The sequence below is a fragment of the Myxocyprinus asiaticus genome, chromosome 1, assembly GCF_019703515.2.
Source record: "Myxocyprinus asiaticus isolate MX2 ecotype Aquarium Trade chromosome 1, UBuf_Myxa_2, whole genome shotgun sequence".
Classification (NCBI taxonomy): Eukaryota; Metazoa; Chordata; class Actinopteri; order Cypriniformes; family Catostomidae; genus Myxocyprinus; species Myxocyprinus asiaticus.
The window spans coordinates 53118914-53144394 of record NC_059344.1 but is presented as its reverse complement, the minus strand read 5'-3'; the positions used below and the strand labels follow the sequence as shown (position 1 = coordinate 53144394).

At 36.8% G+C, this 25481-nt stretch overlaps 1 protein-coding gene across 1 annotated transcript in view; it reads right to left on the bottom strand.

Moving 5' to 3' along the window:
* The window catches only part of LOC127441263 (pyruvate carboxylase, mitochondrial-like), a 235469-nt gene that overhangs the window by 153434 nt on the left and 56554 nt on the right, over positions 1-25481 (bottom strand). The window contains exon 9 of the mRNA XM_051698466.1: positions 1685-1847. Within this exon, the coding sequence (XP_051554426.1) occupies positions 1685-1847 (163 nt within the window). The remainder of the gene's footprint in view (positions 1-1684; positions 1848-25481) is intronic.

Genomic DNA, 25481 nt, shown 5'->3' with positions numbered 1-25481 from the left:
TTCATCACCTCTTTATCTCTTTCCCTCTCTCACACAACTGAAATGCTATGATCGCTTGCTGGGCCAGACGTTTTAAATCTTTCTTGTCGAGCTTTCTCTCTCCTCCCTTTGTGCATCCATTCCACCTCTCCTGAGCACTCAAGCCATGACTTATTCATTTATCCCAGGATTTATTATCTTTAGCCATGCATTTTTAACAGTGTATTTTTTTAGGTACACACATTTCATGGCTGAACTACATCTCTGTTTGCAGAGCCCACTGCTCTCTGAGAATGGCTGCTGTTCTACTTGTCGTGAGAGAAAAACAGGAAAAACAGAGAAAAAAGAAAAAAAAAAAAAAAAAGAAAGTGGGAAAAAATGGAGAGGAATGAATAGTTGTAAGTTGGAGAGACAGAACACATTAAAGACATAGTTTACACAAAAATAAAAACAATCTGTCATCATTTACTCACACCCATGCTGTTCCAAAACTGTAAATGGTTCTTTCTACCGTTAAACACATAAAGAGATGTTTTCTTTACAATGAAAGTGGATGGTGATTTATACGGATAAGCTCCAAAAATAACAAAAAACACCACAAAAGTATAATAAAAATAGTCCATAGACTTGTACTCTATTTTACAGAAAAATATTACGAGTCGGAATAACATGAAAGTGAGTAAATTATGACAACATTTTTATTTTTGGGTGAACTTGTAAACCTGTAGTTTATCATTTAAAACTACATTAACTTCCTGAACTTTTACAACTCTAGTGGTATTTTGATGCGCCAAATAGCACATTTAATTTAAAGATGAAAGATGAGATGTGAAATGTGGCAATACATCACTTAATACCAAAGCCAGTTTCTCACAAACTTTTCTAGTCTTTTAAATCACTGATATGATCAGGAAATGATTGCATATAAAAACAAATTCATTCTATTTCAATTACAAATATTAACTTATGGCAGATCAGTGTTAGCTGTGCAAATGTAATTGTATAAGGGCACAAGTATTTTATTTAAATAGTACACATGTACAAATTCTCAGTACAATTACTAATATACTGAGTTCCAACAGGATGCTGATATGTGGTTTTGTGCATCCACACTGGCAATGCTGTTCTTCAAAGCCAAATGTTAGCACACATAAGAAGAGAGTTAAGTGCACTTTCTCAGCACCACCCAGCACAAACAGACAGCTAGTTGTCCTCTCTTTCATCTCGATAAGTACACTCCCTGAAAATCGGTTTCAATAAATGCTGCTCGATGACTCATCAAAATAATGCCTCTCTGAAAGAGTGTGTGACAACGTGTGAATGACTCTTTGTGTGTTTTATTTTTGATTGAGGGTTATGCTGAGAAAAGCAGAGAGAGACATCCAGATAAATGAGTGTGGCCACTTTAATGGCTAGATTGTATAATAATGGGATTGTAGCTTTAAAGCACAAGAGTTCTGGACAAAAACTGCAACAAACTTTTGATTCTCTTACTGTTGATGCAACACAACTTACCATACAATAGCAAAACTCTTAAACATTAAAAGTTGGTATAAAACTAGCAAATTAGAGTGAAAAATTATTAATATCTTTAATTATGCAATACATCTAATTGAATAGCTAAAGAGATCTGTTACTACATAATATTTCATGTACTTGTATTATTGATACAAGTGATGTTTCTGTAATTAACTAGTAGACATACCTCTATGCGACCTGTGTCTGGTTGAAAACCACGGGAGGGGTCTTCTGTGGTGACCCGGCACTGAATGGCACAGCCATTGATGCGAATCTTGTCTTGTCCAAGACCCAGCTCAGGAAGACTGCGGCCCTCACATATACGCAGCTGGGCATGAACCAAATCCACACTGGGAGAGGGAAAAAGAGAGTGAGGTGTTATCAGCATTAACAGATGTATAACCCCTGAAGTGGAATGAAATTCATTACACAAACTTGAAACACCACTCTCACTTTTATCTTAGACAATTACAGCTGCTTAATTAATTAGCTGATCTTCTTTTTGAAATGTTTATCCATGAAACAAAATTTGCCTACTTAGCACTCACAACATTATCAAAAGATCTACTTTGATTCTTTCTAATCCATTATGATGTAGACATACCGATTGTTGATGAGAGAACTGTTTCTAATGTGGACCATCCAAATCAGCCCTTTGGCAATTCATCCAATTAGGTTTTATCAAAGTAGATTCAGAGTCCATGAAGTCATGTAGAATTAGATTACATTTGGAATTAAAATGCCTTAATGAAGAGTATTCAGAACAAATACCTAATTTAATGAAATGATAATATATAAATATATTTTTTTACAAATTATATATAACTATAATTTTCGTGTTTTTACATGCCGCCATCTATGTTTCGCTGCAATGAAATTACTATACAACAATATAACACTGATAAAAACGACCACTGGCCTGAGTGGACCTCCCCTTGGGGGGATATTTGTGACGAATGTGGCTGGTATCCCTTCAGCCGACCACTAGAGGGAGCCCTCTCCTGAATACTGACACTATACCGTTTCTTCTATGGTGACTTCTTGTTTGTACTATATAAATAGCCATGCTTCTCCAATGTGACATTGCGAAGTATTGCCAGTTTCACTGCCTTACCAAGTGTTATTCTCATTGCCTGTTTATTGCCTACTTGTTATGACCATTGTGCCTGCTTTCTGGATTACCAATATTGGATTACTGTTTTTCTCTGTTTGCCTGGTTGGACTGATTACCTGTGTAACGACTACTTTGCCTGCTTCAACGATTACATCTCTGCCTTGTGTCTTGGATTTGTTTGCTGATTGTAATAAACTTCTTGCATATGGATTCTACCTTCGCCTCCATGTCAAGTCCCATGGCATATTCTGAAAACTCCTGTTGTGTCCCATGGCAAACAAACTAAAAATTAAATGCTTAATGAATTATTAAATGATTACAGAATTTTTATTTATTATAACATTTTAAAGTTTAGTCTTTGCAGAAGTGATTAAATCCTTTAAAGCGTCAAATAGTGCAGCAGAAATCACACTGAACCAAGTGAAACCATTATAAATGTCAAATTAGGCTAAGCATCAACTGCGTAAAATAAATGTGATGCATTAAACATTTATCTAATCTCATTGATTATAAATGCAATTAAATAACTAATAATTACATGAATTCAATATTAATCAATTAAATCTGTATACTGTATGTTAACATTTGTATGTTTCTAATTGTGTCAGTACGTAAAATGTACGTTTTAGATGCTGTCAGTAAGTCAATATTGTATGTTTCGTTTCCATGCAAACATTAGAAGATGTATGTTTACAAGAACCAAACTTACCAAAAAATATATCCAAACTCTCCTGATATCACATTGGGAATAGATGAATGTTTAAAAATGTATTTAAATTCATGTTTAGCAGTACAGCATATGGTGGTTGAGAAGTTGTTTTTGACATTTCTTTGCAAGACAGGAGGTGATCTAATAACTTAGCAAGCACATACTGATCATATGAAATGCATGTTGCCTTGTGTTTAACTTACAGTGAAACACCTGTACAGATCTTCCACTTGTCAACACTAGCATATAAATTCACTAGAGGCACATAAAGCTATGATCAGATATACAGTACATAATGATCATTTGGAGACATGTGAGGAAACTGAATTAATTTTCAAAGTGTAGTATCGTCCCAAACAGAACACGTTTTTTTACTACAGGGACGCATTTACCGTTTAACAGCTTATGGAAGTGACGTTTGAAGTGCTTGCAATGTGATGCAGCTAGCTTTCTAGCTATCTTAACCAAAAAGCATGGGATGTGGATCAGATAAAAATCCCTCAAATCCGGTGATCATACCCTCAAAATGAAACCGAAATTTCTATTTTTGTTCTTCAGCCGAAAGAGAAAAAAAGGCAGAAATTTTGACAAGAAACAATTCGTTTTAAATCCGGTAACAGAAACACTCACATGGAGAAATGGCATTGTTTATGTTGCACAATAAAGTCCACATTCCCAGACGTAAAGTGATTGCTCTCATGGTCATTAGAGCAATTATGAAGAGCGATTTCCAGTGCTCTGATTATGTGCATTATTGTCTGTCATCGCCATACTGTCAAGCTCCAAAATGACATTAATGAAGCATGAAGGCACCATTAAAGTAGTCCATATGACTTGTGCATTACATTCAAAGTCTGTTTCTCAAATAATGCATTTAATAAGTAAATATATAGTCTGCAGGCACAGCACATTTTAGTGAATATGTACTGTTCTCTTGTTGACACTCATAATAACACATGCACGGGCACGACTCCAAGCGCTACTGTTTTTAGCGCAGCTCAAAGTTCCTCCTGGAATGTTCCTCCAAATAAAAGCAAAAGGGTTTTAAAGTTCAGAAATTGTGATTGAAATGTTATAATTGTACAATGTAACTTTTATTATTATTATTATTAAATTACAATAATATTTATATAGACTGAATAATGTGATATCCTATCACAAATAAAATGATATCCATTAAAGAATCCATTCCAGGTCCACATACATTGTGGCTTCATGTTCACTGAAGATTTTCAGTAGAATTACTGTTGATTTTGCTGCTACATTATCCAGTAGAGTACACAATGAAGGTTTTCATAATATGCATTTTATATGTTATTCTTCTCTGTCTACTCTATTTTATAATGAAATATGCTTACAGAAAAAGTGATTTTGGAATACCTCTAATAATAGCATTTAGAATTTGTTCAATTATTCCAAACAATTTTATAATTTTTTGTTTTCAGACCAGTGTGTTGTTTTTTTTTTTTTTTTGGTATGTTGTGTGTGCGTGTATAACTCCAAAGTGAGCATGAGTCCATAGATTCTTTTCATTTCAATAGCCTGAAGGCATTCCACATCAATAGTGATTCTTGTTTTTGCTTACTCTTTAATGAGCAACAAAATAGGACAAATTACTGTGAGAGAGGACAAGCATGAGATACTCATTAATAAAGCTAATTATATTATTCTATGAAAAAATAGAATACAATATATTTTAGAGACCTTTGCTAAAATGCATTTTATAATGAAAGGCAATACTTTCCACTGCAGGCTTGAATAAAAAATTTCCCATTGTTATGTTTACAAGTCAGATTTTCAGCGCTCTCAATAACACATGCTGTTTTGCAATTGCTTTTTTCATTTCTTTCTTTCTCGCTGTCTATCTCTCTCCCTCTCTCTCTCTCTCTCTCTCTCTCTCACACACACACACACACACACACACGCGCGCGCGCGCGCACGCACACACGCGCGTACACACATAGGTGCAGCTATCATTATGAGGACTCTCCATAGACATAATGATTTTTATACTGTACGAACTATTGTTTAAATTGAGTTGTGTTAATTTGATGTTATTGAAAATTGGTATATGTCTCATCACTGTCACGACTGCTATGTTGATCGGAACTGCACCCAAGAATTTCACACACCATTGCACTTGTGTATATGGCTGTGTGACAATAAAGTGATTTGATTTGATTTGATTTATAGATTCTATCCCCTAAACCTACCCCTAACTCTACCCCTAAACCTAACCCTCACAAAAAACTTTCTGCATATTTACATTTTCAAAAAAACATCGTTTAGTATGGTTTTTAAGCTAATGGAATTGTGGGGACACTAGAAATGTCCTCATAAACCACATTTATAACATAATACCCTTGTAATTACCAGTTTGTAACCTAAAAAAATGTCCTTGTGCTCTGTTCCAAAACCTAGTGAGCTGCCTACAGAAGCAGCATTTTAGGGCATCTTAGGCATGCTTCCGATGCAAAGGCTGTCTAAAAGAAAGACAACTTAATACCTAATTTTAGCAAATTCTAAGGACATTGCATGTATCCTACATGGAGAAGGCAATACAATAATGCACTGTGACATGCTTTGTGAAAAAAATTTTTTTTTTTAAATCCAACATTGCGGACGACACAGATATTGAATACTGAATATGAATATTCAATTTCAATAAACCATTTTTTACTGTAAGTTAAAAAGTATTACTACACCCAATATTTGTGGGTGCCAAGTTTGTATATGCTTATTAGAGTATTTCAAATCTAGAGCGTTCAAGATTTCTCTTGAAATCAAATTAGGGTCTACAGCGCTCCTGACTCCTCACTACATGTTTTGCAGTTTATTTATTTATTTATTTGTGTGTGTGTGTGTGTGTGTGTGTGTGTGTGTGTGTGTGTGAAGTTTCAGCCTATGTAGTGTTCCATATCAGTCCCTTAAGAAGTTCCATGATGGTTAGGATGCTGCCTTAAGTCACACACACGTCGCGGCTAAGACACGGCACAGGTATTAAACACAGGGCACGTCGATGCGGTTCCATTGGCAGACAGTACACACAAAAGTTACCACAGTTTTTCCCTTCTTCAAGAATTAACAATGCTAGAGTATATAATCTATGTCCTTTGATAATGATTTGGGTCGAATGGAAAATATGCGAATTGCGTTGCATGGTGCGGTAGAAATTTGAGCAGCCTCCAGAGTCGTAGATGGGCACTGCCGACAGATGCAGAGTGGTGGTGGCTGTGTGCGTACCTTGATTGAAAACAGTTGTTTCGAATTTTAGAATGCGCCATGTCGTCCGCAAGATGCGTCCGGTGTGTGACCCCCCTTACAAAGTAGCTGCCTATGTAGGCAGTGAAGCAGCAGTTTTGTATAATATCTCATGAACACAAATGCAAATATGTTTTTGTGGAATCCGTTTTATTTTTTTCCAAATTCCATTTTGTTTTTCATCCAAATTCTGTGTTTTCTGTTTTATTTTTTCTGAATTCTATGTCTTAAAGTTTAATAAAATTTTATCATAAAAAATTGTCTAATCAAATGGATTAAAAGAACTATAATCAAATGAAAAGAGAACAATTACTTATCAACATACCATTGCATTATTTTCATCAAATGAAGTGCTTCTATCCAGATCCTAACAGCACAGTCCAAAACGTAACATTGGAGTTTTATTTGTTTGTTTGTTTTTTGTCAAATACAATAATAGTAATAATCATAACTTTAATTTTACAGCACCTTTTAGCAATTTAGCAAGTGCTTCACAAAACATAAAATCAAAACATACTCAGTACAACACATTCACATAGTAAATAAAGCATGTCTCTACAAATGAGTTTTAAACAAGACAGACACAGATTTAGCAGATCTAATATCCCATAGCAGGTTGTTCCATAATCGTGGGGCCTTCACTACATAAGCTCTAACACCTTTAGTTTTACATCTCGATCTTGGAACAGCCAACAGTTGGGGTTAAAAGGGCTAAAGAAGATCTAAGAGGTCTAACTGTGTCATAATGTCTTAAAAGTTCTGCTAAATATTCTGCCGCCAAACCATGTAATGCCTTGTTTGTAATTAATAAAATCTTAAAATCAACCTTAAAATGAATTGGTAACCAATGCAACAGATGCAAAGAAACTAAAACTGGAGTAATATGATTTGAATACCTAGTTCGTGTCAAAAGTCTAGCTGTAGAATTTTTGACTGCTTGAGTGTGTTGATTTAAAGTAATCAAGGCGAGACTAAATAAAATCATGTCAAAATCTGTATCCCTAAAACTCAAAACATGTCTAACCTTGGAAATGTTCCTTAACTGATAAAAACAAGACTGAACTAAATTCCTGACGTGATATTCAAAATTTTAATCATATCAAAACAGACGCCCACATTTTTCACTATCTGCTGAATATTTGGGACCACCTGACTAAGTGCTGTCTCAATCTGACTTTTTTTAAAATCATGACTGATTATAATAAAATCTGTTCTATCAGAATTTAACTGAAGAAAATTACATTTTTTATATATATGATATAGATGCATGATTTTAAATAAAAAAATAAAAAATAAGAATTACATTAGGCAGATAATTGGGATTCAATGACAAATTCAACTGCAGCTCATCTGCATAGCAATGAAAATTAATGTTGTATTTTTGAATCACAGAACCAAGCGGTAACATATATAGTGAAAATGATATTGGCCCTAACAGGGATCCTGTAACATAGGGGCAGGCAGGAGCAGACGCAGGCGATGGTAATGTGATGGAACCCAAGTTCAGTTTATATACAATGTGCATCCAACGTGAAATTATCAGTAAAACAAAACAAAACAGAATACATGACATGAACTTAACTAGACTGAATTTGACATAACTATGACTACGACTATGAAAGCAAGAACCAACCATGAAGATGACATTACATTCACAATACACAACAAGGAACAAAGGCAAACATGAGGGCTTATGCTGCGTTCCATTTAAAGGATTTGTTCACCCAAAAATGAAAATCCTCTCATGATTTACTTACAGTACCTTTAAGCCATCCCAGATGTGTATGACTTTCCTTCTTCAGCAAAACCGAAGTGAAGATTTTTATTATCAGATTTCAGCTCAGTTTGTCCATACGATGCTTGTAAATGGGTGCCATCAGGCTGCTGGCTGTTTGATGGTCCAAAAGGCATATTTAGGCAGCATAAAAGTAATCCACACGACTCCAGTCGATCAAATAATGTCTTCTGAAGCAAATCGATAGGTTGGTTTTTTTCATTTTTGGGTGAACTAACCCTTTAAGTTGGACGTGGGATATTCCTACATGATATAAAGGCATTCCATTGCCAGACGCTTAGAAGATTATGTGTAAGGAACAAAACTGCAATGCTCCCGCTAGCTTAGCAGGTGTTTGACTGTAACCAGAGACGTCTCCTAACAACCAAACTGATAAACAATGCTGCATCGCTAGCATTTGTGCTACAGGTGTATGATTATCCAAAGAAGGTATAATATACCATGTTTTATACACCTGTTTCTGCAGCCATTTGTTAAACAAGCTTTAATATCATGTAGTGTAGGAACTTTGACTCATTTATCGATATTACTTAATAAAAGTTAATGTTTATCACTTACTTTGTAAATCTCCCTGAGTGCCGACATGTTGGTGTGACGTCTCGCACCTGCACCTCGACGAAATCGGAGTTGAAAATTTCCACACTTGGAATTCCGACTTCAAGTGGAGTTCCATTGCAATTTTAATAGTAGGAAGTTGGAAAATCCGACTTTCCGAGTTGAATGGAATGCAGCATTAAATACACAGACATGACATAACAACATAACAAGATGACCTATGAATAGACATTACACATGGTAGATGGTATCATGACACAACCAGGGGAAATCACATGACAGAGGCATGAACTAGGAAGTGACAAGGAAACTACATTTCTAAATAAAAGACATGGCAAAATAAAAGACATGAAAGTACAAAAACACTCACAAACGTGACAGATCCTTGTGGAACACCACAATTAATTTTTGAAGAGGAGGACATCTCATCTCCAACAGACACTACAAATATTCTAGGCCTACTCAACAAGTAGGAAACAAACCAGACTAAAGCCACCCCAGATATTCCCACCCATCTCTTCAGTGTATCAGTTAAAAACTAAATGATCAACTGCATCAAATGCTGCAGTTAAATCAAGCAACAATAAAGTGGAGCACTCTCCAGCATCCTCTGCTATCAATAAGTCATTGGAGAAGGGTAGTGCTGCACAGCAGGGCACCACAGTATTAATGGAAGCATTGATGAAAACTTTTATTCTGTACAACATCAATCTTTAATGTGAGATACTGCTTAAATATTAAGTATTTTTTAAATGTATAATTATTATTATTAGCATTATTATTCATTATTACTACATTTAATTTTTTATTTTACTATGCAGAAGTAATATATTTTGTCGCAATTTCTTCAATTTCTTACGTCTAGTTAAATTGAGCTTTGATTTTGTCTGAAAGCCAAATGAAGCACTTTCAGTTTGTATGTTTTTGACAACAGCTTCTCACCTCCAGATAAGCGCTTTGCTATTTGCAATCTGGTCTCATAGTGAAAACATGACTCTATATACATTTTTGCACAACTTGCTGTACGTGTCTCCAGGAGAAACGAACACTAGAGGTGCTACAACAACTGTGTGTTTTATTGACTTTCACTCAAATCATGAATTTAATGGCTGATTATGACTTTATAAATACTTATTTTTCTATCTATTACTCAGTCCCTGCTATTTTATGATATCCACACACTTTTACTTAAACACATCTTTTGAAAAACAATACTTTTAATGCTTGTATTACAGACTCACCTACATATATACACTTATTCCAACATGAATATCTTGTGAGGTAGCTAACCTGATAGGGTGTCCAACTTAAAGTTGGAGAACCATGGTTCAAGCCCAGCCATGAACTCAAGCTGACATGTGACATGACAGAGTCATAGAAGTGGCAAAAAATGAGGTGGTTTCTTCAGAAAATGTGCTTTTTCATTTTGCTTCAGCATTATAAAACACTAATGCTTAGATTTAGGCATTGATTATGTAAAGATGTCTTTTTTAACTTCCCATATATATTTTTAAACACTAATGGTTAAGTTTAGGCATTGTTTTGTAAGGATGTCTTTTTTAAATGTCTCATTTATATTTTAAAACACTACTGGTTAGGTTCAGGCAAAAGTTTTAGGTTAGGGAGGTATGTTTAAAAAAAAAAAAAAATCTAAACTTCACCTTAAAACCACATCTGAATACGACACCATTTTACTTGCTTTTGGCGCAATGTTTTCCATGACATTCTGCATTTTATAGTTAATTCTGCTTTCATAAGTGGATTTCAGGATTCCATCCATGTTTTCTGCATCGCGGAAATCATAGGGCCTTAAACATATGTACATGTATTGAGGTGGCAAATCCATGTATTTTATTAGTGAAACATAGTCTTAATATTACCACTAGTTTCTAGCTCTTGTATTTCATCTCGGTTTCACCCTCAGTCTGCTGATCGCAGAGGCATTAATTATTGGCTTACCGCTTTTATCTGCTACCACACACTCATGAGTCAGAGAACACATTCAGAGATAATAGGATAATAATGAAAAAAAAAAAAAACCTCAAGTAATAAATACAACATGAAAGAGACAATGAGGGCAGCAGAGAGAGAGAGAGAGAGAGAGAGAGAGAGAGAGAGAGAGAGAGAGGCACCAAAGAACAGCAATGAGATTAAGAAAAACCATTGTAAATGCATTGGACAAGTCATTATTTCTGCAATTCTTTCACTAGTGGTGCAAAAATGATGCAAAGCAGCTCTACCATACTCACAGACAGACACAAACAAGTGTTTGCACACAAACAGAGTCTCACAAAACATGGCAAAGCATGCATACACTGACTGACACTTTACAAGCATAAATACCAAATTATGTTAAGTAGTTAATTCTAGGACAGACATGAAGCCTAATGACAGCTGTCCATCAAAATGACTGGGATTATTTTGATTGAGACTTTACAGTGCTGAGTAAACACTGAAGTTAACACTCAATTCTTTCTCTCAGGATAATAAGAAAAGGAGGGCAAAGAACATATCAAGGAGGGGGAGGAGGCAGATAAATCTCAGGAGAAGATCAATAAGAGCAGATATATAGATTTAATGAGTCGGGCACTTTTGCAGGGAATATTGACTTTTTGAATATTGAATTTGTTGCTTATTATTTTCAAATAAAGTCAAAGAGCGGGTGCTGGACAACAACTGAAGATTGCAGTTTATTTGAATTCTAATGAATATGCAAGGTAAAACCTGGCTTCCAGCCTACGCTTTACAGTAATAGAGGTGTGTATTCTTTTCCTTATTTTATTCAATGCACTATAAAAGAGACAGAGAAGGGTATAGGATCAAATAGTGAAATAGAACAGGGCCACGATGGATGAACAATGAGGAGAAACTGGAGTTTTCTCACAAAGCATGATCCATTTATGATGCAACCTCTGATAACATTTTCAGTTTCCTTCAGGAGTCATTCAGTTCCAACAACCTGAAGTGTGTGTGTGTATGACAAAGTCTCCCTAAGGGGACACCATGGGATGTCCTCAGTTGGAAAATAGATCCATAAATAAAGAAAATCCTTTTCTTTTTTTAGGGGTTGGGTTATAATTAGTATTTAGCAACTATAATGCATGCAGTAAAGGAACAGTAGCTATCAAGAATGGACCAGATCACATATCTCTAGATAGGGTACCACTGTTTTTTTTTTTTTTTTTTTTTTTAAATTATTATTGATTAACATTTTTTTCTTTGATGTCTCCTGACCACAAAAGCTCAAAGATTAACAGGTTAAAGTGTGAACGGTTGAATGTGTGCGTTTGTGTATGTGTGTATATGTGTATTTGGACAAGACTTTAGAAGACAGTTATACAAGAAAGTGGAATTCAAGTGGACAGAAACTCAAAATGTCCAAAAAACCCAGCTCTTCAGCAGCTCTATCAGAACGCAGCATCCAGCTCTGCAGCTAATCCCATTTCTAGTCTTTATCACGCAGAGCAGACCCCAGCAAGGAACTCCACCCTAAGGCTCATTATTCCAATTATATCAAATTCAAGCAGGCATGGCTCCTCACAGCTTATGTTATCCACATTGTTTGATGATGCTCAGTGGGGCTTTGCTATGGGCCTCATGCAGCACCTTAGGTCAAAATGAATAGGCCTGAGCATTGAGCTGCACTGTGAGGCACTGATGATTGAGCACAGAGGGCACAGTTAAAACTGAAAGTAACTGTACTGGATTTCATCTGCTTGCAATATGCTGTGCTGGTGAATATAATTGAAAGCAACCACTGTAAAAAAAAAAAAAAAAAATAAAAAAAATAATATATATATATATATATATATATATATATACTGTATATATATATGTATTTAAGCAAAAAAAGCCAAAAAGACTGCACAAGCAAAATGTTCATTTAATTAACTAATTTATCCAAACTGTGTACTGAAAACATTGGACATTTTCATGGCGTATGATGACACGTTTCCACCGTAGCAGCCTAAATCTAGCAACTTTTTAATTTTTCCACATTTTTTATTATTTAATGTAAATGTATAACATTATTCTTTGTGTTATAATACCCTGGTATTCCTTTAAAATGGGAGTGACAGTAAGTTTGCTATAGTTCTCTCTTCTGACTACTGTAATCCACCGCCCTGGAAACGTACATGTACAGTAGTAATATTATAAAGTAATATTTGCTGAGATTTCCCATTCACCGCCATTCACCAAGTTTACCCCACAGTAGTTTTCTTCCAACAGCTCAGTTTATTTCAGGACATAGTTTATTTTTCAGAGAAAATGATGGCTAAGAAGAAGCGAAAATAGCAGAGAGTAAAGCTCCAGCACAAGGCTACGTCTACCAGGAGCCATTACATTTAATGAAATCCTTCTTTTGCAATGCCCAGAGCACATAAAGCTACCGGCTACTGCTCTACGTCCAACCAACTGATTTTAAAAGAAATATAATCCCACTAGGATTTTTATTTATACCCTGATTCTAAGAATTATTTTATTTGACCATGCTGTATAGAAGAGATGGTAAAACTGGTCTAGGATTGGTAGAGAAGAGTATCAGAGGATGACCTCTGAGGTAATTTGTGTGGTTTTATTTATGATGTTTAAGCAAAAGTTTGGGTAAAGAAATACTTAGATCAATCTGAATGTGAGGACTCTCAATAAAACATCCAATCAGAATCAAGCAGCACAAAGAGCAGTGAACACATTTCAATGAATGTGTGTACACAAATGAAGGAAAATTTTAATGACCGACACTCAGATGTCAATGGAGCAATCTCTCTTCAAAAATTAGTTCACAGTCAGCAAATAATGCTGTAGTGAGCTAAAGAAAATTGTGTAAGCTGAAAATGGAGTTAAATGTACACACAGAGATTGAGATAATCATAAAAGATTTAAGAATTTTAGGGAGAGTCAGAAACTAAATAAATATAGATAGAAAAATTATGTGAAAGAGGAAAATAAATCAAAACAAAAGTCAGAGAGGGTGAGAAAGAGGTTACGAGAAAGATGAAAGGGGAAAGCAGTGGGAGCGAGAGATGGGGAAACAAGAAAAGTAGGAGAAAAAGGTGAGGGAGAGAGAAAGAAGAGAAAAGGGCTTTCTCCCCCTCACCTCACTTTTTCAAGGTTGTGAACTGAATCACGGAGATTGAAAAGGGTATTTGTGTCAGAAAGAGAGGTGAAATAGCTTTTCCCTCACTCACTCCATGCTTTACCCTTTTTACAACCTTATATCTTTTAGCTTTCAGCCTCTTTTGCTGTTTATCCTTGTTTCTGTGCCCTCTCTGTCTCCAACAGTGCAACCACAAAATAAAGATCTACTGAGGCAATTTATTGGCATTGTTGCACAGTCATTACTCAATATGTGGTGGGTTGAACGTAACACAAACATCCACCTTCCCACACGAACACAGACAAAAATACACACTAACAGAGCTCTATGCTAACATTTTTGCTTAGGAGCACTCGTGCCACTAAGTGAACATTTTTAGGGGCACAGTCGGAGTTCAGTTTTTTTATGTGTAATTGTTCATGTGTAACAGAGCATGCATATACACAAGCAGGCATTAAAAATTACTACAGAATTCATAAACAAAAGATTACTGATACATGAAAAGGACACCATCTCTGATATACCTTTTTCAAGTTTTTATGTATTTATTTATTTATTAACCTTACTGGCAGCACCAAAAAAACACCAGTCCTGACTGATTTCCTTTATAAGCCACTAATAAACTAATAGTATATTTATGACACTTTGTACTTACATTTGCCATTAACAAACATATAGGTAATTCTTAACAACCAAGTAGTTCATCAACATTTACATCTATTAAATCAAACTTTTATGATTTTCATAACCAGGGGTGTCAAAAATACTCAGAAATTATGCTTAAGTGAAAGTATGGATACTGAGTGAACATTTTACTCAATTAAAATTGCAAGTATCTAGCCAAAAACATACTTGAGTGAAACTAAAAAAGTATTCACATTAAACTGTACTTGAGTATTAAAAAAAGTAAAAAGTAACTTTTTACTAGCTAGAATGAAATCAAGAGAGGAGATTGTGTGAGAGAGGATGTTGTTAAATTCAACTGGTTTGTTAAGTCGCCTTTTTACTGTTTCCGACATCTGCAATATTTCTCCCCCAATGGCATTTGCAACCTGGTCATAAAATCATGTTACAATGTTACTACATTTTAGCTAAATTATTTTCTGTGGCCTGTTATACATAACACAGCAATTTCCTGATGGAATGAACACTAGAGGTGCTAAAACAACAATTACTTTTATCCCCTTTCACTCAAATTAAGAGTAAAATGGCAGATTATCAGTTCATAAACACTTACTTTTCACCCTGTTCCTCACTCAATGATATCTTATGACATCTTAACACTTTTACTATAGCGCATGACTCATTTTAACGAGCCAACTACATTTACAAGCTTGTTTAAGTGTGATCAAATTGCAAGGAAGCTGAACTGACAGAGTGTTGAAGAGCAGGCGAGTCGACACATGAGCCAAAAGTGTCATAGAAGCACCACAAAATGAGGTGGTTGCTTCAGAATTTTTTTTTTCATGTCACATTTGCCTTTTCTGACACAATCGGTTAGGTTTAGGTTTAAGGTTTAGGGTAGGCAGGTCGGTTTTGTTGATTTAAATTTGGATAAAACATTAACCTTAAAAACCTCATCTGTTCGAGAGAACATTTTACTCGCTTTTAACGCCACACAGCAGACAATTCACTTCGGAACTGCCCTGAGACGTATAATGAACCACATAATTATATTTTGCAAAAATGTTGCCACAGTCACACAGTGTTCGTTGCACTCACAAATTGCGATGTCAGAGCACCTAGCCCCTTGAGACATAGAGAAAGATTAAACAAATTTCAAAATAAGCTTCGAAGAAAGTTAGTAATGTTTTTGTGAATTGTTTTCTGAGGTTTGCTACCAAACCTTGCTGTTGAGCAGATGGACGATTCAATAAAATTAATAATTATTATTTACATTTTTATTACCATTATTATCATCATTATCATTGCTGGTTTTATAGTTATTATTTTATTTAATAGTTGCCTAACAAAAACAACAACAATAATAATTCAACAAATAGGGAGTAGAAATTCATAGATATGATTTAAATATGAAGGCATTTGTAGAAATAACATGCACACATTTAATTGCAAAACCCTTTTGTTTTTATATATATATTTACAATGTGAATGATCATTTCATAACTGTAGAAGTAGCAGGTGCTTAGAATAAAGTTAGGACAAAAACCGTCAGTGTTTCTCACTTTGTGCTCAAAGTTTTTTATTAACACGTCACATTCAGTTGGGTGGTCACATATGGTCTAGTCGCACAAATATTTTAACGTATCCGAAGCTCAAATCAGATCCGAAATTCTGACCCTACAGATGGTGGAGGTACAGAACTCCACACAGCTGCCGTGCGACACTCTGCCATTTGTCAATCTGTCATTTGTCAGATGCAGTGAAAAGGCGGCTTCAGTCCTGTAAGATGAAAGAAAATGATCTGCAAAAATTGAATGAGTCCATGGATGCGCTCTCTCACTTGCCGTGTGCATGTTCTCGTGTGCGGGCGACATAGAATGCTATCATCCATGGTCGTGAGAAATGCAAAAAATGATGCAAAAGTATAATGATGGATAAAAATAATCTGATGATTATAATACACTGATATTTTGAAACACACATTGCGCAATTTTCATGCCAGTGCAAGGCGCAAGCTGGTGTGGGTTGGAGTGTTTGCTCTATCTGTGGGTGTATGTGCGAATACTGTGTGTGTATATTGTATGTTAATGTTATGTTAATGAAGTGGCGTAAAGCGCAAATTGCTATTTTCCTGAGAAAAAGGTATTTGAGCTAAGATGTTTGAGAAGCACCTCTATTGCCACCACTAAGTCTAAACTCACTTCCTGCATCTGCAGTATGGAGATTCCACCAGCAGATGAAATTAAAGAGCTATCAAACACTTTTAAAACTAGCTATGTGTGTCAGTAGATATGATTAATAATAATAACAATAAGAGATGTTAATGACTAATCGATAATCGATTAATTGTCGTTAATAATTTGATCGATTACACTTATCGATCATCAATTAATTAATTTCAGGACAAATACTTCCAGTAATCATGCCAGCAGATGTTGGTAAGGCTGTCTATACAGTCATCCGCCACTAGAGGGCACTTGCGCTGTATGTCACTTCTTGTCTGTATAGAAGAAGATGCACAGATGAAGATGGTCATGTCTAGGGCTGCGTTCCACTTCAAATTTTTATGCCCCTCCCTCACTAACTTCCTTCTCATGGACTCGGATGTACATCATTGCTTGCATTGCGCGAGTGCCCACTACTGGTGGAATCCGTGCACTGGGTTTAACCAAAGTATTATTAGCAAGTCAGGTCACTTGGTGACCATCTTTGGAACACTCCCGGGGAGCTATTTTTCTTTGTAAACAAGTGCAGCTCTAATCCACTTGAATGGGGAAAGACAGAAATAGCCAAACGGTTGGTCAAGATTACGATCAAAGAACATATTTCAAATCAGCAGTAAAATCTGACAACACTGGTATCATAAATTGTGCTTCTTTACATCAGATTAAGCTAAAGACAAAAATTTCCTGGCTTGTATGGCTAATACGCATGCGCATTCTCGAGTTGATTGACAGATGATGTCTGTGTAAAAAAGGTGATTGGCTCTTTTACCTGTATGACAGGTCTTCCTTTTTACATCCATTGACCATTGGACGTTCCAATTTCTGACATTCATTTTAATAGAAGTGACCCGTCTCTGCTAAATAGTCTCTGGTTTAACTATAGTGATAGTGTTAAAGTACAACATGACAACAAGCACTGTTGATCTCCGTGTTTCATCCCAACCTACAATTACATTAGCGTTCGTTGGGAAAGCATGAAGGCACATTCAGCTGATATCTCACCATTACCTGAGGAACAGTGTGATAAGTACTGTGTTTACGCAGTGTATTATGATTATACTTATTTTTTTTTTCAAATGAAAATATGAAATAAAGTCCAAAGGTCCGAAATATCCCACAATTCACAACGTGAAGTTTTAATGATACATGTTTTTTTAGCAATATCCTAATTCTATTCCAATTAAACTCACAAATTTGTTCTAAACATAGCCTAAATGTGTTAAAATACACTGAACTAAGAATATTTTAAGAGGGAAATGCCAATACTTGCATTCCTTAGGTGTAATCATTTAAATTATATTTAAACAGTATGCTACATGCACATATTATTTGGAGTCCTCCACGTGCGTTTTGCGATATTAACGTTAATGATTAATCGATCGTTAATTTCCACGGCGATCATTTATGAAAACGTCTGAAAATTGACATCCCTAATCCCTATTTTGAATCCCTGATTTTAAATGTGGATTCAGACTTTGTATATCTGTGTGAGCTCTTTTCCATTAACTGTGTAGTTTTGTGAGTCACTGTCATAATGATTTGTGTGTGGAATATTAAGGACTGGGTTGAAAATCTCAAGGATAGATAGAGATAACAAGAAACTGCAGGCTGTCATCTCTAACATGCATTGAGGACCAATTTACTTGTGCAACCTTCTGAATTTCAGTCACGCTATCAGCGAGTCGTCATGTGCAAGTGGTTTGTCAACACTTTAGGGCTGCAAACCTCTGAATTTCAGTCGCGCTATCAGCGAGTTGTCATGCACAAGTGGTTTGTCAACACTTTAGGGCTGCAACAACTAATCGATAAAATCAATAATTATCGATAATGGAAATCATCGAAAACGAATTTCATAATCGATTAATTTTTGTTGTTGTTTTTCCCTCCCCTTGTCTCACTCCCAGGTCCGAGAAGGCAGGGAAGACCTTCCAGCAGGCGGAGCTGGAAGGGCACGCGCCCCCCCCGAAGCAAAGGAGGGAGGAGTGTGGTAAGGAGGAGGGCCGGCCCCTAATCAGGCTAATCAAGCCGACGAGAGGGATAAAGGTGGCCGGAGGTAGCAGTTCGGCATAGAGAGAGCTACAGGCAGCTTCCCTGTATGCGTTAGTGTTGTATGTCTTTTGCTTTAACCCTCTGGGGTCGACGGACACACCAGCGCGTCATGCTGGATTTTTTCCTCATAACAGCAGAAACAACTTAAAATACTCAATAAAATACACAGATAAGTGTAAGACATAATTAGAGACTATAAAGGGTCTACTTTTATTTGTGTACACTCACAATAACAACAAAACCTTGTGCTTTTGTAAAATAAAGAAAATAATCAGGGTGCGCTTTCAGCCGTCTCTGTCTCCGCGAGCATCTTTCTGAAACATGTCACAAAAATGAAATGAAACTCCGTGCATATTTATCACACAAACATGGAACATATGTCTAAAGATAGCTTAAAATGTCTACTTTTAAATAAAATAATTCAAATTTAAAACAAATATTCTCCTGCAATGTAATCTGTATGAAACAAAGCGATGCACAGTTTCTCCTGGCTCAGCTAATTATCGCTAATATGATCACACCCACCAGCATAGCGTGCTATTCATATGGTAATGTGCTGAGGCGATCAATGCAAATGGTAAACGCCCCAAACAATGCCTTAAAAAGCATCAAGTTCATTCACTTTTCTGCGCGTTTGGAAGATGGCATGCTACACAGGTGAGGAAGGTCCTGGATAGTGATGAAGAGTTCACATTTTCCTCAGAAGAAGAGCGGGAATCCAACGAGGAACGTTTGCATTTTGAAGAGTGACTTGATCCAGTCGAGGATACAATTTCGGATGAGTAAGTCATTTAGTTTTACTTACATATTAGTTGACATGCTATTTTATATAGAAATGTACATATTTTACTAGCTAGACTATTTCCAGACTTGCCAGCCAGGATTCAGAGTATTGAAATTTGAAATATGTCCTAATAGGCAAGTTTTAGTTACATTTAAATGTTGTTTCGGCTAAAGCAGGTATTTAAATTGTATGCTGTATGATATAAATATGATATGTAATATGATATAAAAATAATATGAATGTTTAGATTATATTTTAACTAGTGTTTATGCTGCCTCATTATCATCAACGAAGCTTGTGCTTGCAAATATCTGTTCGGGTGTAAATGTGTAAAATGTGCTGTAAATATGCCCATATTAGAAAATCAGCATATTAGAATGATTTCTGAAGGATCATATGACACTGAAGACTGCAGTAATGATGCTGAAAATTCAGCTTTGATCACAGGAATAAATTGCATTTTACAATATATTCAAATAGAAAACAGTTATTTTAAATTGTAAAAATATTTCACAACATCACTGTTTTTGCTGTATTTTGGATCAAATAAATGCAGCCTTGGTGAGCAGAAGAGGCTTCTTTTAAAAACATTAAAAAATCTTACAGATCTAAAAACTTTTAAACGGTAGTGTAGGTCTAAAATTTATAAAGCTGATAGTTTGTTGTCTGGATGAAGCGAGGCCTTCTGCAAGGAGGACTCGCGACTCCCATTGGGTGTCTGAACCGTAGAGCAGAGAGTGAGAGGCTTCCTCGGGATTCCGGGTCCTGAGTTTTCCTGAACTCTACATGGCATGGAGGATCTGGAGCTAAAAAGCTGCAGTGAAAAGCAAGAGACGAGTAGAGAAGAAGCAGTGAAGAAAGTAATATAACGTGTTCTTCCTGTTTAGGAACTTTTGGACTGAAATTGGCCGCACCCCAAAGGCGTCCTGAGCCAATCAGAAGATGCTTTTCAGAGTCACATGGTCGATTGGTCTGTCCTCTTTACAGTTGATTTACGATCCTTTGTGTGGTAGATTCCCGCTCAAAATAGTGAATGTTTAATCATGAACATTTATATCTTGAAAATGTTGCAAGAGACATGACATTCGTTGTCATCAACATCCTCTACATATACAAGCAAGCATTTACATACTAACTGTGACATACTGTACTTTCATGGGTATTACACGTGTAAGTAACAAAACATGAAAATCCCTGATTACCAATCATACTGGTTAATTCATTGGTTTTACAACATGGATTAAACATTACACGTTATGAGAAACATGATTGTCAGGGTATATTATCAGGTTAGTTATCACTCTTAGTACAATGAGATGAATAATACAAGATTAACGATTATACTTATTGATTTGTTAGTTAGAAGTAATTGCAAATCACTACACATATTTTAAAAGGTACATCAGGCTATAATCATTAATTTGTCAGTTATGAAAGTAATCACAGGTCTAAGTAATTTTAAGAATTATCTAGCAAGGCTGGGTATGGTGTACATTGTAGGTTTAAATGCATTCTGTACATTTAAGAGGGTTAACTCAGTGAAGGTACAACGTTCATGGATTCCTTCACAAGTCTCCGTGTCTTGATATGGCCACAGATTTATGCATTTAAGGTCTCAAGGTCTTACTTGGCCATTTGGTCTTACAGATGGTTTAAGTTTGTGGAACAAAGAAGGGTTGTCCATATGGGTTAGCTCTGTCATTACAAATCCTAGTTTGAGATTAAGCAGGAATGGTGGAGACGGTCTCCTTCAGCAATTTAGGTGCCATGGATTCATTTTTATGACTCTCTAATGGCTTGGTGGGGGATCTCTCTGATCTGTGAAATGTGTTGTTGTGTTAATTTGATGGCTTCATTCGTGGATAATCCTACAGTATCTAACATAATTATGTATTTTTCAGCTGGGCAGAATTATTTATATTTATATTCTCGTGCCCCTATTGCCCTCTGCTGGGCTGATTTTTTTGTCCCACTCCATGCCCTATAGATCCTTTTACTCTTTAATGATGAGCACTTTTTGTTAAGTTTTTACAAGTAAAGGAACTGTTTCGCATATGTCCTGAAAGTAATAATAATAATAAATTCAATAAATAATAACTTTTCATGATTCAGAGCATATAATCGTGAATTCAGTAAAGTAAATCATTTTTTTTATTATTATATTTAAATAAAATACAGGAAATAAAATTTCATTTTTTATCCGATTAAATGATAAATCGTAGAAATAATCGAAGATTAATCGATTATCAAAATAATCATTAGTTTCAGCCCTATAACACTTTGCTCTTCTGTTGACTAGTGCAGTTTCTTTACACTTTGATAGTGCTTTGCTTCCCATTCAGCTCATAACTCAATGAAACAGGCTGTGTGACAACAGAGAAGATTGGAATAAAGCAGACTGGCATGCAGTTACAAGGGACTTCAACATTTCGAGGGACTTCATCTACACAAAAAACATATTCCTTTCTTTTGCTATTTCTCGCTGCCAGTGAGGAACCTTTCATAGGCCAGTGGTGGCACGTACGTATGCCATAGGTTTCCAAACCCTCCCTAAACACACAAAAACTAACGAGCATAGTTATAATTAAAGGAATATTGCAGGTCTAACACAACTTCAAAAACAGCTATAATTTTGTAACAGTTTGATGAATTGTACATTTTTAACATATTCTGGTCCTGTTTTTTTGCCCCATAGACTTCCATTACAACATTATTGTACACTTATAAATTGATGGACAAGTCAAAATTATTTTCGGTGGTAATCGACTTTCGACTCAACTTGTCGACCTTTAATTTAAACTCTGTTGTATGTGCTGTCATTTGAATTTAATTTGCATTTAACCTGGAAAAGTCCCTTAATCTAATTTCTGTCTCAATCACTGGCTGCACTTCCATATGTAGGCCTATACTACAAACAATATTATAGGCTGAACAATTAAAAGCATCGTGAGTATCGGTAACAGCAGCACAAACAAGCATAAATAACCACAGGAATGCTAACTGAGTGGACAAATTTCTACATAAACGTTCTGAGACTGACATTACATGTCCATTCTTTCATTACAATAAGCATTTGAAGAGGCAGTTACAGCCTTTGAATCAAAACAGAATGGATCACATTAATGTATAAAATGTAAAATACTACTAATCTGTCGCACACACAGTGCGCCATGTTATATTGTATATTTGTATTTGTATGTATATTTCCTTGTGCAAAAGAGACAGACATAATATCCATGACAATGACTGGGAAATTCTTGTAATATATTTCACTAAATCCTCTGCAAATCAAAGATGGCAGCTAAAGCAATGAGAGCCAATTCAGAGAAGCACTGTCAACGGCACTTGACAAGTCTGATATTTATAATGTATGAGTCTCCATTTCTGTGGTAAGGAACTTGTGCTGGACAACACAAAGATGTGTTTGTGTGCATATGTGTGTGTAGAGGGACAGTGAAAGGAGTGCTATCAATCATTTGACTCATCAGTACGTTAATGTCTGCATACTTGTCAGCATCTGTATGTGTGTGTGTGTGTGTATGTGCGTGTGTGTGATGAGATCAGGCTCATCTCTATGTCATTATGGAGCAGCTCATAGGTTATCAGGGGAGGTGAGTGCTATTTATAACGCCCCTCTCTCTCTTTCCATTTCTCTTTCTCAGATTTTTTTATTTCATGCACATGCTGTTCCTAGCACGTTTTCTTTCTTTCTCTTTTCCTATCATATCTCTCCCCTTGACCAACTTCTCAAGGTGGGGTGGCAGATTAACATGTATCCTAGACACTATGCACCAGCCAGACTACAAACACGCACATGCTTACACACACTGGCGGCCAGACGTTTAGAATAATGTACAGATTTTGCTGTTTCGGAAGGAAATTGGTACTTTAATTCACCAAAGTGGCATTCAGCTAATCACAAAGTATAGTCAGGACATTACTGATGTAAAAAACAGCACCATCACTATTTTAAAAAATCATATTTGATCAAATCTAGACAGGCCCCATTTCCAGCAGCCATCACTCCAACACCTTATCCTTGAGTAATCATGCTAAATTGCTAATTTGGTATTAAAAAATCACTTGCCATTATATCAAACACAGTTGAAAGCTATCTGGTTTGTTAAATGAAGCCTAACATTGTCTTTGTGTTTGTTTTTGAGTTGCCACAGTATGCAATAGACTGGCATGCCTTAAGGTCAATATTAGGTGAAAAATGGCAAAAAACAAACAGCTTTCTCTAGAAACTCGTCAGTCAATCATTGTTTTGAGGAATGAAGGCTATACAATGGTTGAAATTGCCAAAAAACGTCATGGTTACTTTCGTAACCTCCATTCCATGATGGAGGAAATGAGACGTTGTGTCGATGTAGTGACACTAGGGGTCACACTTGGGAGCCCGAAACACCTCTGATCTTTTGAAAAAAGGCCAATGAGAATTGGCGAGTGGAATTTGCATGCCACTCCCCCGGACATACGGGTATAAAAGGAGCTGGTATGCAACCACTCATTCAGGTTTTGTGCTAAGGAGCCGAGACAAGGTCCCGGCCATTTCAGCGGGTAGTTCAGCATTGTGGCAAGAGGGACACAACGTCTCGTTCCCTGGATATTCTCTATCTGTCACTCACTCGACGTTGTGTCGATGTAGTGACACTAGGGGTCCCTATACAAAACGCCACAACTAGCTGAACTGTGTTACATGAATTAGCGGTGTGAGACGGGCAGACATTTGTGTGCCTCATATCCAGTGCATCAGGCTGTCACGTAACCTCCCCCAACGCTGCTATGAGCGTCGAACGGTCCTTCAGGAACAAGTCGACTGCCCAACAAATAGGGACAGGCTAGTTTCTCTGCAAACTCAACTGCCACAGGGCTAAGGAGAGAAGTCATCCAGGGATCACAGTCTGTGAACACTACTGGGAGTCAAGAGCGCACGTCTTCCCCTCAAGGGAGGGGAAAGGCGCAATGCGCAAGTGGTACACCTGGCCAGTTGTCCCGGAACTTACCTACTCATGCCTGCCACTACTCAGGACAAGACTGGCTCAACCCGGAGATTGTAGAACCTTGCAAAGGTGTTGGGTGTTGCCCAGCCCACTGCTCTGCAAATGTCTGCCAAAGAGGCGCCACTGGCCAGGGCCCAGGAGGCCACCACACTCCTGGTTGAGTGGGCTCGTAACCCCACAGGGGGTGGCACGTCCTGAGCTTGATATGCCATAGCGATGGCGTCAATGATCCAGTGGGCGATCCTCTGTTTGGAGACAGCACTTCCTTTCCGCTGTCCCCCAAAGCAGACAAAGATCTGCTCGGAGCTTCTAAAGCTCTGTGTGCAATCCAAATAGATGCGTAAAGCTCGCACCGGACATAGCAACGCGAAGGCCAGGTCTGCCTCCTCCTGGGGCAGTGCTTGCAAGTTCACCACCTGATCCCTAAAAGGGGTCATGGGAACCTTGGGCACATAGCTCAGTCGGGGTCTCAGGATCACATGAGAGTAACCCGGACCGAACTCCAGGCACGATTCGCTGACAGAGAACGCTTGCAGGTCCCCTACCGTCTGGAAGGAAGTGAGCGCAGTCAGGAGGGCAGTTTTCAAAGAGAGTGCCTTAAGCTCAGCTGACTCCAAGGGCTCAAAGGGAGCTCCCCGTAGACCCTATAGGACTACAGAGAGGTCCCTCGGGGGAACGAGGCGTGGTCTAGAGGGGTTCAACCTCCTAGCGCCTCTCAGGAACCTGATGATCAAGTTGTGCTTCCCCAAGTACTTACCATCTACCGC